The sequence below is a fragment of the Purpureocillium lilacinum genome (genome assembly GCF_023168085.1).
Source record: "Purpureocillium lilacinum CBS 284.36 DNA, scaffold_5, whole genome shotgun sequence".
In the NCBI taxonomy this organism is placed as follows: Eukaryota; Fungi; Ascomycota; class Sordariomycetes; order Hypocreales; family Ophiocordycipitaceae; genus Purpureocillium; species Purpureocillium lilacinum.
In genome coordinates this window covers 3,384,186-3,397,480 of record NW_027072115.1, presented here as the reverse complement: position 1 = coordinate 3,397,480, position 13,295 = coordinate 3,384,186, and the positions used below count along the sequence as shown (strand labels likewise).

The following is a 13,295-nucleotide window of genomic DNA, read 5'->3' as shown; positions in this document are numbered from 1 at the left end:
CAGGTGTCTTGTGGACTTGACATCCGTTCCTGTAGCTGTCCTGCCCTGACTATCTGCAGGGATGGCAGCTGTCGATGCGACGAGAGCGGCGATGAGGACAGCAGTTCTCATGGTGAATTGTTGACAGGGATTGAGAGTGGTGTACTGTAAAGGGGCTTCTTCACCAGTCCCAGCAGTGAATTCTGAGTGATGCTTAACGAAAGTAATAATCTGGTCGAATGGTCTTCTGTTCTTGGTACCAAACACTACCGGGTTTCCATCGACTTTATACCTCATGGAGGACTCGCCTCAACTTGCTGTACGTGAAACAACGCGATGCCTCTCAACTATCGTCTGACTCGTAGACCTCAAGGCCTCAGTCGTTCATTTTCAGCTCTACGTCAACGAGTGCCCTATTACTCATCTACATGTTGCTGATATAAGGAGGCGGCGCAGGGATCCGGGACTCGTCCAGCTGGGCCGCTGATGTTGGCTTTCTTTGCAATCACAGTGGCCCTTGTTTCATTCACATTGCCGAGTATGTACAAGCGCACTGCTCTCTACAAAGGGTTCGATTTCCTGCGGAGGGCGCATAAAGCGATGGCCAGCTTGTAGATGAGGCTCATCAAGCTCGCCTCATCTTGAGCATTACTCGGCTGCCGTCCTCCACGTACATGGGTGGGCGAACCACTAAGTTATTACTCCATGCCGTCTTCCCTGTTCGGAGCCGCCTATGCGCATAAAACAATCTAACCGGCAAACTCTAATGCTCTACTCGGGGACTACAGATGGCACATTTGGATGAAACAATATTGGTAGATATCAGCTGTCGCCTACCATTATGCGCACACCTCCGCCATACCTGGCCTGGGTCGTGAAAATGTGAGCGTGTGCAAGCATCGCTGATTAATTGACGACCCGATCAACACTCGTGCCTGATATGAGCGATTGATGCCTTGCATGAACCTGTCAATGTACGCAGAAGAGCAGCTCCTGGGCTCTTGGACATGTTCTCAGCGATGATGAAGTTGGGCCGAATGCGATACCGCTAAGCAGGGACTGACATCGGGCTACCCTGCAGCCGCCGTCGACGGCACTAAAGCCGGCGGCGGCTCTGGCGCTTATAATCGGCCCGGGCAAGGGCGCGACCCAACATGGCAGCGGCTCAAAGGGCGCTGGAACGGCGGCGGTCCGCCAACCACACGCAGCCCGCAGCTCCGGTACCGCTCCGGGGGGCCATCTTTTTAATTCTGGCCCCGGCGCTCAACGCTCCGTCTGCGTCAGCCCACGCCCCCCGGCCTCGCGATCCCTTCATTTGCTGCCCTGTCTGTTCGACGGACTCGATCGGGCCTCTCCTCTGGTCTTGCGCCCGCGTCAATTGCTCTCGGCGCATCCCGCATCGTCTGCTGCCCGCGCCGTCCGGGTCCTGCCCGCCCCCCAGTCGCAACCAGCAGCTACCAACACCACGTCGAGTTCCCGCCGCTTCTCCGTCGCCAGCCATGCAGTCCGCCAGCTTTGCCCGGAGCGCCCTCCGGGCCGCGTGCCGGTCGTCGTCGGCGCGGCTGCCCGCCTACCGCGCGGCGCGCTTCATGAGCATCAAGGCCGAAGCTGCCTCCTCGGCCAAGCACCAGCCGCTTGACGCCTCCAAGCTCAGCGTCACCAAGACCAAGAGCCCCAAGGCGCTGAGCAAGCCCGAGGACCTCGTCTTCGGGCGCGAGTTCACCGGTGTGTACTTCCTTCGCTCTGCCTTGTCGCAGCACCCGTGGCTAACAGCTCCCCAGACCACATGCTCGCCATCGAGTGGAACCAGGACGAGGGCTGGCTCGAGCCCAAGATCACCCCCTACCAGAACCTCTCGCTTGACCCGGCGACGTGCGTCTTCCACTATGCCTTCGAGTGCTTCGAGGGCATGAAGGCGTACAAGGACAAGAGCGGCAAGGTCCGCCTCTTCCGGCCCGACAAGAACATGGCTCGCCTCAACAAGTCGGCCGCGCGCATCGCCCTGCCCACCTTTGAGCCCTCCAGCTTCATCCAGCTCATCAGCAAGCTCGCTCAACTCGACTCGCGCTTCATCCCCGACCAGCGCGGCTACTCGCTCTATCTCCGTCCCACCATGATCGGCACGCAGAAGACGCTTGGCGTCGGCCCGCCCGGCTCCGCGTTGCTCTATGTCATCGCCTCGCCCGTCGGCCCTTACTACCCCACAGGCTTCAAGGCTGTCTCACTCGAGGCCACCGACTACGCCGTGCGCGCCTGGCCTGGCGGTGTCGGTGACAAGAAGCTCGGCGCCAACTACGCGCCCTGCATCGTGCCTCAGCTGCAGGCCGCCAGCCGCGGCTATCAGCAGAACCTGTGGCTCTTCGGCGAGGAGGAGTACGTGACCGAGGTCGGCACCATGAACATGTTTGTCGCCATCAAGGACAAGGAGACGGGCCAGAAGGAGCTCATCACGGCGCCACTCGACGGCACCATCCTCGAGGGTGTCACCCGCGATTCGGTACTCGCCCTCGCCCGCGAGCGCCTCGTCCCCGAGGGCTGGAAGGTCACGGAGCGCAAGTACACCATGAGGGAGATTTATGAGGCCTCCAAGGACGGCCGCCTCATTGAGGCCTTTGGCGCCGGCACCGCCGCCATCGTCAGCCCCGTGCGCACCATTGCCTGGAAGGGCGAGCACGTCGACTGCGGCCTCAAGGAGCACGAGGAGTCGGGCGAGATTGCGCTCAAGATCAAGGAGTGGATGGAGGCGATCCAGTACGGCGACGAGGAGCACGAGTGGAGCTACAAGTTGGACTGAGGGGCGGCGGTACATAGATTAGAGCGTCATTGCGTTAGTTATCAAGCCTAGACTCGTATGCTACACTTTTTGAGCCCTTGTCGTCCAAGACTTGGGTCTTCTCAACATTTTCTTGTTGCGCGAAGATGAAGTTCCGCATTGAACGATACGCAGTTCGACGGCACACGTTGACAGCAGCACGCAAATCACAATTCAAGTATGCAATAATCCTTGCATTGAAGTCTAATAGTCATGCCGTGAGGACTGTCCCCGCGCAACAAAGCAAAGGCCAAACATGTACAGGTGGCGGCTCACGGACCGGCATGTCCGTCGCTGCCGGCTTCCCCCGTCTATCATCCAGGTACCGTTCGTCCCTAGTTCTTCTTCTCCGGTGAGGGGTCGGGCAGGATACCCTCAGCTTCTAACCGCCGTCGTGCCTCTTCGAGGGCCCAAGTAGAAACGCTGTCACGAGTTAGCATCTATATATCTCGATTGAGATGCGGCTTTCAGGCAAGGCGGCCATTCAACGAGCACAAGCCGCGGAATTGACGGGCTCGCGATGGCTCTTCCTGCCTGAAACGCATCTCGATCTCCGGGGACGTACGTGGTGTCAGGCTTGAAGGCAAGAGCAATGCCGGTGGCAAGCAGGCTGCCGCAGAACAGGTACATGGGCCACTCCCAGCCCTCGGTCTCGGCCTTCTCGCCGGGTTTGATGCCCCAGAGCCAGCCGGTGGGCGGGTCGAACTGCGACTCGCTGCCGTGGCCGCCGCCTTGTCGTCGGGCGGACACGGAGAAGGTGCGCGAGGAGGCGATGGGCTGGCGGGTGCAGCGCGCGGCGCGCGCGGCGTGTCGGAGGAGGGCCATTGGGGGACGTCCGTGGCAAGGAGTTTGCGGACGGGCGGGGGCCTCGACGATGTTCGGAGGCGAGTTCGGGGTGCGGTGAGTTGTGGCCGTGGCGGGTTCGTGGTCCGTCGTGGCTGTCGGTGGTGAGGAGTGCGAGGAACGTTGCGAAATGGGGCCCCGGGAGTTTGGCTGGGGTCACGTGACATGGCGCGCGCAGTTTCGGGGGCGCGATTGGCCGGATGCACGTCAGAGCGATATCGCAATGTCAATGCTGAAGCCGAGCTGAGGCCCATAAGGCAGCAATTGACAATCGCGTTGCACGACTGATGGTGCTGCTTGGTCCATCGCTGCGTCTGCACTTGATCTGGCTACGCGCGAGATAAAGCAGGGCGACCCCTGGGCGGTCGCATTGCAAAGGTACATCGCGGCCGTCGCACAGGCTGGGCGCAGCGTGAGCCCGCCAATTGCGCCTGAACTTGCGGGATCCGGCCAAGGCGACACATGCCTGGTCGGCGCGCTGCGCCCAGATGCCATGGCGCGGCCAAGTTCATGCATCCATCTTGTGGCCGGTTGAGGGGTCATCTGCATCTACCGATGACATCTGTGGGGTAACGAGGCAGCCTGAGGCAATGCGCGATGCGGGCTGCAAGCACGCGCGCGTCCACTCACGTCACATTGTCCAATTGCCCGAGGCAGCTCTGATGCAGCCGTGTCACTTGAGGGATCAGCGCGCGGATCAGCGACGGCCGCCATCGCTTACGAGCTTTGCAGCAGCACGCAGAGGATCACGATGCTCGACAGCACAGTGAGTGCTATATGAGTTTGTACATGGCCGGGTCGAGCTCTTTTCAGGCTCAAGACTCAAGAGGGGCTAGCGGGGCAGGGCAGGCGCGATCCGGGTTATGCTTCCCTTTGTCATTCCCAGTCCCACCGGCTTCCGGCTGGACGTCGTAGCATCTTCAACAAGCCATCCTTGAACAAAGTCGTTGGCGATCCTCGGGCCAGACTGTGTATTGGAGCTCGCACCCTGCGCCCTGATGCATCAAAGCCGCAGCACTTTGGCTCCCACAGTCCTCCCGCTGTTGGTGGGCCACCGCCGCCGGGCTTGACCATGGCCGACCCGGCGAGCCCCCGACCGTCCGGCGCGTCCGAGAGCCCGCGCTCCAGCTACGTCCGTCGTCGGAAGCAACACCAAGACGGCGACCACGATGCCATGTTCCCGCGGTCCCTCGGCAGGGCCTACCTTGGCGACCCGGGGTCCGTCCCCGCCAGCAGACGCAGTTCCGTCGTCGACATGGCGCACATCGACGAGATGGTTCCTGACGACAAGATGGACACGGACACGTACGGCGTGTCGGAGCTGCGTGATGGCTTCTTCGATGGCATGTTCCTGAAGCCTTCGCTCCTGCATGAGCAAGAGCTGCTGGAGCACGCCGAGGAGACCCTGCCCGCCGCCTTTGACAAGGGTTCGCCTCTCGCCCCGAAGTACTTTTTGCCACGGCAGTGGCACGAACTCAAGTCGCTGTCTAGGCGCGTCACGAAGACGCGGGCAGGAATCCGCCTGCTCAAGTCCTTTACTGCTTTCTTCATCGCCTACGTCTTGTGTCTCGTTCCGGCCGTGCGTGACTGGCTGGGACGGTATCCGTCCATCATGGTCGTTTCCGTCATCATCAACCACCCGGCGCGCGCCCTCGGAGCGCAGCTCGACGGCGCCATTCTCACAATCATTGGCACCGCAGCGGGCCTGGGATGGGGAGTCGTCGGGCTCCTGTTGTCCACGTCGACCCTCGCCGCCCAAGCCGGATACGGAGGCATCCTGGCCCTGTTCCTCGCGCTCTTCATGACGGCCGCCGCGCTCCTGCGTTCCTTCTGGAACAGATTCTACCAGGCAGCGCTGTGCGCCGGCATTGCTATTACCTTCACCACGTTGGCCGAGACGAGCAGCCACGATATTGCGTGGTCCAAGCTGCTCAGCTACGGCATCCCCTGGCTGCTCGGCCAGGCGATTGCCCTGGTCGTCAACTGCGTCGTCTTTCCGGATGCGGGTGCCAGAGCGCTCGCCACTACCCTGCACAAAGCGTTCGAAGCGATGCAGGTGAGTTGATATATGGTCTCTTCAGAGAGTCGCTAACGTCGATTCAGGAGGCTTTGGTCATCCCACGACCTCGCGACAACAGGTTGCGGAGGCGTCTTGCCAAGATATTCGTCGACTTGTCGACAGCGGCTCGTGATCTGAAACTGGACATATCTATCACTCGATTCCGTCCGGATGATGTTTCGGACCTTCGTAACCTGATGCAGGCCGTTATCCGCGCCCTACTCTCGCTCGAGACTGAAACCTTCTTATTCGTCGACTCTGACCAGGAGGATGACGTTGTCATCACCGTCCACGGCCCATCGTCCGTGCCGTTTGACGACACGTCTTCCATGGCCAGCGAAGCGGACATCACTACCAAAGTTGTCAGCGAGATGGCTGCACCAACTAGAGAGGTCATTTCCTCCATGACTGAAGGCCTATTGCGGTGCCAAGCCGCGTTGATGGACTTGTCGGGATATCGCAGGTACCTGGGGCCCGCAGCTCAAGTGTCGTCGGATATTGGGCCTATCCAGATTCGATTGAGGCAGGCAAAGGCCGCGTTCGACATGGTCGAGTCTCGGCTTCTCGAGTCTGGTGACCTGCCGCCTTCGACATTACGCGACTCGCAGGTCGTGCAGCTTTTCGTATTCGCTAGGCACGTCCGCGAAACTGCCGCCACCATCGAGAATCTCATGGCAAAGATCGGGTCGATGCAGCATCTTTCGGAGTGGCCGAGGCTGTACCTGCCATCGTATCCCCTCAGGAAGGCATTGCATCGCTCGAACGCCCAAGTGAGACACGACCGTGGAGGTGCCGCGGCCACGTCCTACGACATGACTTTCATAGGCATCGTGCGGCTGCTCGACAAGCTCAAGTCCCGTGAGCACCACCCGCTCAACCAAAATGACCCTGGAGACGAGGGCATGGGCTTGAGGGCTGAAGTCTCGCACGCCACAATGGATGCTAAGGTCGACGGCTTCTCCCCGCCTAAGGAGACGTTTCGCCACAAGCTCTGGCACACCCTCCACCGCCTCCAGGGCTTCGAGAGCCGGTATGCCTTTAAGGTCTGTCTGGTGACGACCTTGCTCTCAGTCCCGGGTTACATGGAAGTGAATAGTTCCTGGTGGGACAAGTACGAGGTGTGGTGGGCTGTCACCATGAGCTGGATCGCGATGCATCCGAGGATTGGTGGAAACTTACAGGACCTCGTCATTAGAGCATCTCTGGCAATTCTGGGAGCTGCCTGGAGCGGGGCCGCGTATGCCGCCGGCAACGGAAACCCATATGTCATGGCGGTGTTTGCCGCCATCTATATGATTCCCATGCTCTATCGCTATACGCAGAGCACGCATCCGGTATGTGTCTTGACCCTGCACACGATCAAAGCTTACTGTTCAGCGCTCCGGGCTCGTTGGATGCCTGTCATTTACCGTCATCTCTCTCGGGCTTCAGGTCAATGGCGCAGACAGCGATACGTCCCCGGCCTTGCTTGCCGTGCTCAAGGGCACCGTGTTCGTTGTCGGCACGATCGCCCCTATACCTGTAAACTGGGTCCTGTGGCCGTTTGTGGCGCGGCACGAGCTCCGGTATGCATTGTCGTCTATGCTCTTTTTCATGAGCGTCATCTATCGCGGTACGTGGGCTAGTCAATCACCCACAGCACCAAACTGACAAGGACAGGTGTCGTGGCCAAATACGTGTATTTTGAAGAGGGCGAGGACCCCACGCCTGAAGACGTCCAGCGATCTGAGCTACTCGAGGGGCGCCTGAGAGAAGGTTTCGTTCGGATTAGACAGCTACTGGTATGTAGCCCTCGTATACCCCTGAGCATGGCTAACACCTCCAGATCCTCACCAGAAAGGAGATGCGCCTCAGGGCGCCTTTCGACGCGAGGCCGTACTCCGCCCTCGCCGACACCTGCGAACGCTTCTTTGAGTACCTCATTGCCGTCCGCCAATCTGCCCTGTTCTATAACCCGGGCCACATTCGCGACAATCCCGTGGCGGCGCAGCAGCTTCTTAGCTACAGACGCGATGCTGTGGCATCGATCCTGGCCAATTTGTACACACTCGCCGGCGCCCTGCGGTCGCAGCGCAAGGTTCCTGTACGCACTCACCTGCTGGCATATTGTGACATTGCTGACTATCGCAGCGATACCTTCCCAGCGCCGCCGCCGCCAGGAAGAGACTGCTCCTCAAGTCGGCCCAGGTCGAGGAGGAAATGTCGCGAAACGCCGAGGAGAGCGACGTGCAGTGGCACAAGAAGTGGAGCAACATCTACAGCTTCTCGTACAACGAGAGCCTCACGGGCTGCGTCGCGCAGCTGGAGGAGTTGGAGCGGTACACGAAGCTCATTGTAGGCGAGCAGAGGTGAGTCGCGCGACATCCCAGCTGCGAGAGTTTCACTGACAGTCGTAGCTTTGATGACGAGTTCAAGGACGAGGAGCAGGATTCGGACGATGGACACGAAGAATCATGACGGCCTGTAATGACCAACGATGGCTACCCATTTGATACCCTAACTAGTAGATACGCCAATGTTGTAATGTTTAGTACTCCTGTTGCGCCCCTCGAGTAATAGTAGTCCGATGCCCGCGCCGCCCGTATACCTAATATGCGCCGTTTGTCATTTCGTTGAGTATGTCCCTTGTAATCAGCTTCCCCCTGAGAAGCGCCCTGTCCCCGATGCGCGCCTTCTTGGGCGACGGGCGGCGGTTCTCCTTGTCCTGCGAACCGACGTGCGTAGCCGTGGTCCTCTTGGCCGGCGACGGCCTCTTCGCTGGAGACCACGCTGCCCTCTGCGACGGACCGGCCGGCGCTGTCGCGGGTGTGCTCAGCTCCTCGAAGCGGTGGCTGTCGAGGGCGTCGGGCGGCAGGTCGTATATCCAATCGCGGTCCTCCATGAGCGTAACGAACTGGCTGAGCATGTTCTCCTTGCCGCTGTTCTTGAGAGTGCCGAGGCTGCCGACGACGAGGAGCTTTGTCTTTGCGCGGGTGAAGGCGACGTTGATCCTGCGCCAGTCCTTGAGCAGGTCGCCGATGTTGCAGGCCTCGTTGCTGCGCACGAGGCTGAGCACCACCACCTCCTTGTCACGGCCCTGGAAGCGGTCCGTCGTGTGCATCTCGACGCCGGCGTGCCCCCTAAGCCGGTCGCGCAGGCGCGAGAGCTGCGCGCGGTAGTGCGTCATGACGCCCACCTCGCTGGCGGGGACGCCCGCGGCGAGGAGGCTCTCGACGAGCTGCGACACGACGCGCACCTCGGCCGGGTTGACGATGCGCTTGCCCTGCGCCTCCTCGCGCACCAGCGGCCGGATTGTGTCCGTATTGACGAAGCGTACACGCGCCTCGCTATCCACAAGGTCGTACAGCCAGCACCGCGTCGGCGCCGGGCCGGTGCAAAAGGATCGCGGCGTGCCGGGGAGAGAGGCGGACGCGGCGTCGTAGTGCATGTGGCTGAGGGCGCTGATGCGAGGCACCTCGAGCTTGCGCCGGCGCAGGGCGTCGTAGCCGCACCGCAGCCGGCCTCCGTAGATGAGCGTGTTGCTCAGCGTCATGATGTCCTCGCACATGCGGTACTGGTGCTCGAGGTTGACCACCGACTGCGGGTGCGCGTCCGACAGGAGCTTGAAGAGGCTCACGTCGAGGCCGCCCTCCCGCGCCTCCTCGTTGCGCACCACAGGCGGCAGCTGGTTGTGGTCACCGACGAGCACGAAGGCGTTGGCCATCCGGATCGGGCCCGCACAGATGGGCAGCGTGATCTGCGACGCCTCGTCGACGATGCAGTAGTCAAACGACCGCTCGAGGAACACGGGGTGGTTGATGCCCAGGCACGTCGTCGCTACCACGGGCGTCCCGTGCCAGGCCTCCTTGATCTCCTCAAATGTCTTCTTCGGCTGGCCCGCGAGATGTGCAAAGTCCTGCACTTCCGGGTGTACCTTGGCGGGGGCACCCAAGCGAAGAACGGGGATCTTGTCCGTCTTTAGCTTGAGCAGGATGTTGTCGACGGCAGTGTGCGTGTGGGACGTGAGCAGCACCGTCTTGCCCTGAGACACGAGGGCGCGGATAATGTGCGCAATGGTGGTGGTCTTGCCCGTGCCAGGCATGCCTAGCACGAGCGCGTAGTCTTGCGCGCTCATGACCTTTTCGATGGCCCTCTTCTGGTCGACGTTGAGGCTGCCCTGGTCCGATATCGTGTACTGCGTCGGCGCCGTCTTGAATCGCGGAGCGGCCAGGTCGACAATCAGGCTCCGTATGCGCGGCGCGGCAGGCACGTCGTTCGCCATCATCTGCACGAGATTGTTCCTGACCGTTGCCATGCCGTTGCTAAACTCGTCCTGGTCCAGCCGGTACCGGATCGGCGGCTCCTTGATCTTGCCCTGGGTCTGGTCCGCCGGCGCTCCCTCGGCTGCTACGTCCATGATGCTAGCAAAGACCTGGTTGTCCGCCTCGTCGAAGCCGGGCTGCCGAATGCGAGCGTTGTGCAGTCGCCTGTCGACGGCCACGCTTATCCGCTGCCTGCGTACGGCCGTCACGTAGCCGATGGCGAGAGCAAAGTGCCCGTCCTCGTCGGACACCACGATGGGCTCGCCAACTGCTAGCTCCGACTCCAGGAACGAAAAGCCGGCCTGATGCTCGCGCTTGACAAAGGTGTAGTGGAAGCGGTTGATACGGGGATTGTCCGTGTCGACAGATGCAGACCCCTCCTCAATGATGACGTCGGCAAAGCATCGCGACTTCTTCTCGCGCTCTACGCTCGTCATGGTCCAGAGCTCTCGCTTGGTCTTTTGAGACTCCTTCTCTTCCTTGGTCAAGAGGTTCTCCCACTTGATGAAGAACTCCTGGTGCGTCGGCGTGAGGTGCTTGACGAGCTCGTCAAACTTTTCGCCCATGCCGCTCGACTCGCCGTCTCCGTCGTCGGCCAGTCGGTGGTAGGTGAAGCACGACGTCTTGGCGTAACACCTGCCGCACATGTGCTTGCTCTTGAGCATGGGCGGCAGCTGGACACTTCGCTCTCGGATGTAGCAGGCCAGCTGGTTCCGCTGCATAATCATGTGCCGCAGCTCGTGTCGCACCGCCGGGATCCGCATGGTCTTGGACGTCTCCATGTAGTACAGGATACCGCAAGCGATCTCGATGTCGTACCGGTCCGACAGGAGCAGGGTGTACAGCGCCGTCTGCGCCATGTGGTTGCTGTTGGCGTGCTTACCCGTCTTGACCTCGAACGGGACCGTGAGCGTCCTCTTCTGCTTTCCATCCACCATGGTGACCTCGACGGTGGCGTCGATATTGCCCTTGAGCCCGTACATGGGCGACCACACGTGCTCTTCGACGTCGAGCAGCTTGGTGACGGCCATGTTGGCCTTTTTGCCATTGCGGTCCTCGACCATGGCGTCGGCCTGAAGAGTTAGCTTGAGCCTGGCTACAGATGTCGGAAACGGCTTACCTGCGGCTGTGACGACACAAATGCCTTTGCCCAGTAGCTGAGCTCCGTCATCTTGGACTGGAGATGCTCTCGCGCCGACGGCATGCCAACCTTGATCGTGTAGAGATCCTCGACATGCTTCTCGGTGATTCGATCGATGAGTTTCGCCAGGAACGGGAGGTCCCACTGGTTCGCGAGTAGGGCTTCTTGGAAGATCTCGTGCAGGATTGTCCCGTACACAAGAGGCGGAGAGGCTTCGCTCGTCGCCTTGACGCGGTCTTGCAGCACGGCACGACGCATGCAACCAAACGAATCTGCCACGACCGTGGCCGAAATCAGCTGATCTGGGTGCAAGATGAGGAGATTCTGGGCATCGTCGATGATGCACTGGCCCTTGAGAGAGAAGTCGCCGATGACATGCACGTACGACTCGGCGTGCGCTGGCGTGTCGAACCACGAGCCTCGCAGGTGCACCGTCTTGACTACTTTGGACGTGTCGGCTTGGATGATAAGGATCTAAATAGGGTCAGCAGAAGAACGAGAAACGACCAGCTGACGTACCTTCTCAGGACGCGCATTGCCGTACTGGTCGACGTATTCGCCCTCTAAAACGCTCGTCACTAAGTATCGCTGAATAGTTTTGGCCTTTTGGCTAGTCTACCTTGTCTTAGTGAATGGAGCACTGGGAGAGCCTCGCCAGGTCTGGACCTACTGAGGGCTGCTGGTGTTGCTGCACGGTTTGCGTCGCGGCGAGCTCGACGGCGTCAAAGTCGATGTCGCCGTCAAAGTCGTCCCCAAAGTCGTCTCCCGGACTTGCTGGTGGTCTTGTCTTGGCGGACCTCGGCGTCGTTAGTCCTCGCCTGGCCAAGGGGGGTGGCCCGTCGTCAAAGATGCCATCGTCCGAGTCGTCAAACTGGTCTGCTGGCGCCTCCACTGGCCCCTTTGGCGCCACGAGGGTATCCATGGCCGGAGCTGCTGTTGATGCGGCTGCTTGGGTGCTTTTCATCACAGCCTCGAGCTCGATAAAGGTGTCGTCATCAAAGTCATCGTCACCGTAGTCGGACGAGGCGGGATCTGGTGCGCCGGCTGCCCGACATGGGGACTCGACAGCTGGTCGCGGCCTTCGTCTTGGCGATGGAGATGCAGCCGGCGTCTGGTGCTCCTGCGCGGGGCTTTGGCAGTTGCCGTTGACGGTATCGAGCAGCGCAGTGACGAGTGAAGACTTAGAAGCCGCCTCGAGCTCTCTCTGCTGGCTGCTGCCCTGACTCCCCAGTTTCGACTTTTCGACCTTGCGTCTCTTCGTCCCGGCCACGCCGCAGCTGACGGCTCGCCTCAGGTTGCTGTCCTGGCGTGGCACAGGCGTTTCTCTTGACGGCTTTGGTGAAGATGAGATCATCAGCTGCGCGAGAGCCGGGTTCACGGCGCCACTCGGGGAGGCAGCGCCATGCTTGAGCTCGGGCTTGAGCGAGTACCGGTCCCACAGCTCGAGCGTCGGGTCCGCGTGCGGTGACTTTAGAGCTTTGGTGAGCTTCTCGACGTTGACGGCGGGCGTATTGGGATTTCCCAACGGCGACGACGTTGGCGACGAGCTACGCGCACGCTTGCGCTTCCGAGCCATGACGGGTGACAGAATGCCCCTGTAGGCAGGGTCCTCGCGGTTGTTCCAGAGGATCTTGTCATTGGGCGACGTGTCGGTCCGCTCCTCGGGCGCCGCACTCGGCTCCACGAGATCCCGCCAGTTGAGTCTCGTCAGGGGCGTGGTCGTTGAGGCCTCGCCGTCTTTGGCGGCGGGCTGGTCCTCTCCGGACTCGCCATCGGTGGGCTGGTACTGAAACTTGCTCAGTTTATTCTTGGTCGTCTCGGACACGGGCGGCAGTTTCGCCTTTGGTGTTTGCAGGTTGACGGGATGGCTGTGGGATCGCTGCCACGGCTGTCGGTTCTGTTGTTGTCGGTCAGTTCTGAGTCTCGGCGCGACAGGCAGGCGGCTCACCTTGCTCAGCCCGACACGCTCAGAGTACGACTTCTGAAGCGGCATGGTGCGTAGTGATCATGACCGGGCATCGAAGTTGCGGCCCGCATCTGTGGAGTTACGAACAATGGGCAATGAGCGTGAAGGCGAATGTGGTTGGAATTCCGCACGGCAACAAGGGATGGCTGGACAGGGAGACGCGTTTAGCTGTTGGGTGTCGCGTCCAGCGCCAA

The 13,295-nt window shown here is 60.8% G+C and overlaps 4 protein-coding genes across 4 annotated transcripts; 2 read left to right on the top strand and 2 right to left on the bottom strand.

Annotated features, from left to right (window-relative positions):
* Positions 1 to 1,478: 1,478 nt before the first annotated feature.
* Positions 1,479 to 2,773, top strand: PLICBS_007624 (branched-chain-amino-acid transaminase bat2; the record flags this gene model as incomplete). Its single annotated transcript, XM_018321079.2, has 2 exons — positions 1,479 to 1,704; positions 1,761 to 2,773. The coding sequence occupies 2 exons, from the start codon at positions 1,479 to 1,481 to the stop codon at positions 2,771 to 2,773; spliced, it is 1,239 nt and encodes a 412-aa protein (XP_018180976.1).
* Positions 2,774 to 3,126: 353 nt separating this feature from the next.
* Positions 3,127 to 3,616, bottom strand: PLICBS_007623 (uncharacterized protein; the record flags this gene model as incomplete). The annotated part of the gene is made up of 2 exons (XM_018321078.2): positions 3,127 to 3,214; positions 3,357 to 3,616. 2 exons carry the CDS (start codon positions 3,614 to 3,616, stop codon positions 3,127 to 3,129), a joined length of 348 nt encoding a protein of 115 aa, XP_018180975.1.
* Positions 3,617 to 4,706: 1,090 nt separating this feature from the next.
* PLICBS_007622 (uncharacterized protein) lies at positions 4,707 to 8,150 on the top strand (the record flags this gene model as incomplete). Its single annotated transcript, XM_018321077.2, has 7 exons — positions 4,707 to 5,690; positions 5,738 to 7,027; positions 7,071 to 7,305; positions 7,353 to 7,474; positions 7,519 to 7,776; positions 7,824 to 8,041; positions 8,090 to 8,150. The coding sequence occupies 7 exons, from the start codon at positions 4,707 to 4,709 to the stop codon at positions 8,148 to 8,150; spliced, it is 3,168 nt and encodes a 1,055-aa protein (XP_018180974.2).
* A 130-nt stretch (positions 8,151 to 8,280) lies between these two features.
* On the bottom strand, positions 8,281 to 13,128 carry PLICBS_007621 (tripartite DNA replication factor; the record flags this gene model as incomplete). Its single annotated transcript, XM_018321076.2, has 5 exons — positions 8,281 to 11,067; positions 11,115 to 11,609; positions 11,655 to 11,750; positions 11,806 to 13,032; positions 13,084 to 13,128. The coding sequence occupies 5 exons, from the start codon at positions 13,126 to 13,128 to the stop codon at positions 8,281 to 8,283; spliced, it is 4,650 nt and encodes a 1,549-aa protein (XP_018180973.2).
* Positions 13,129 to 13,295: the final 167 nt, after the last annotated feature.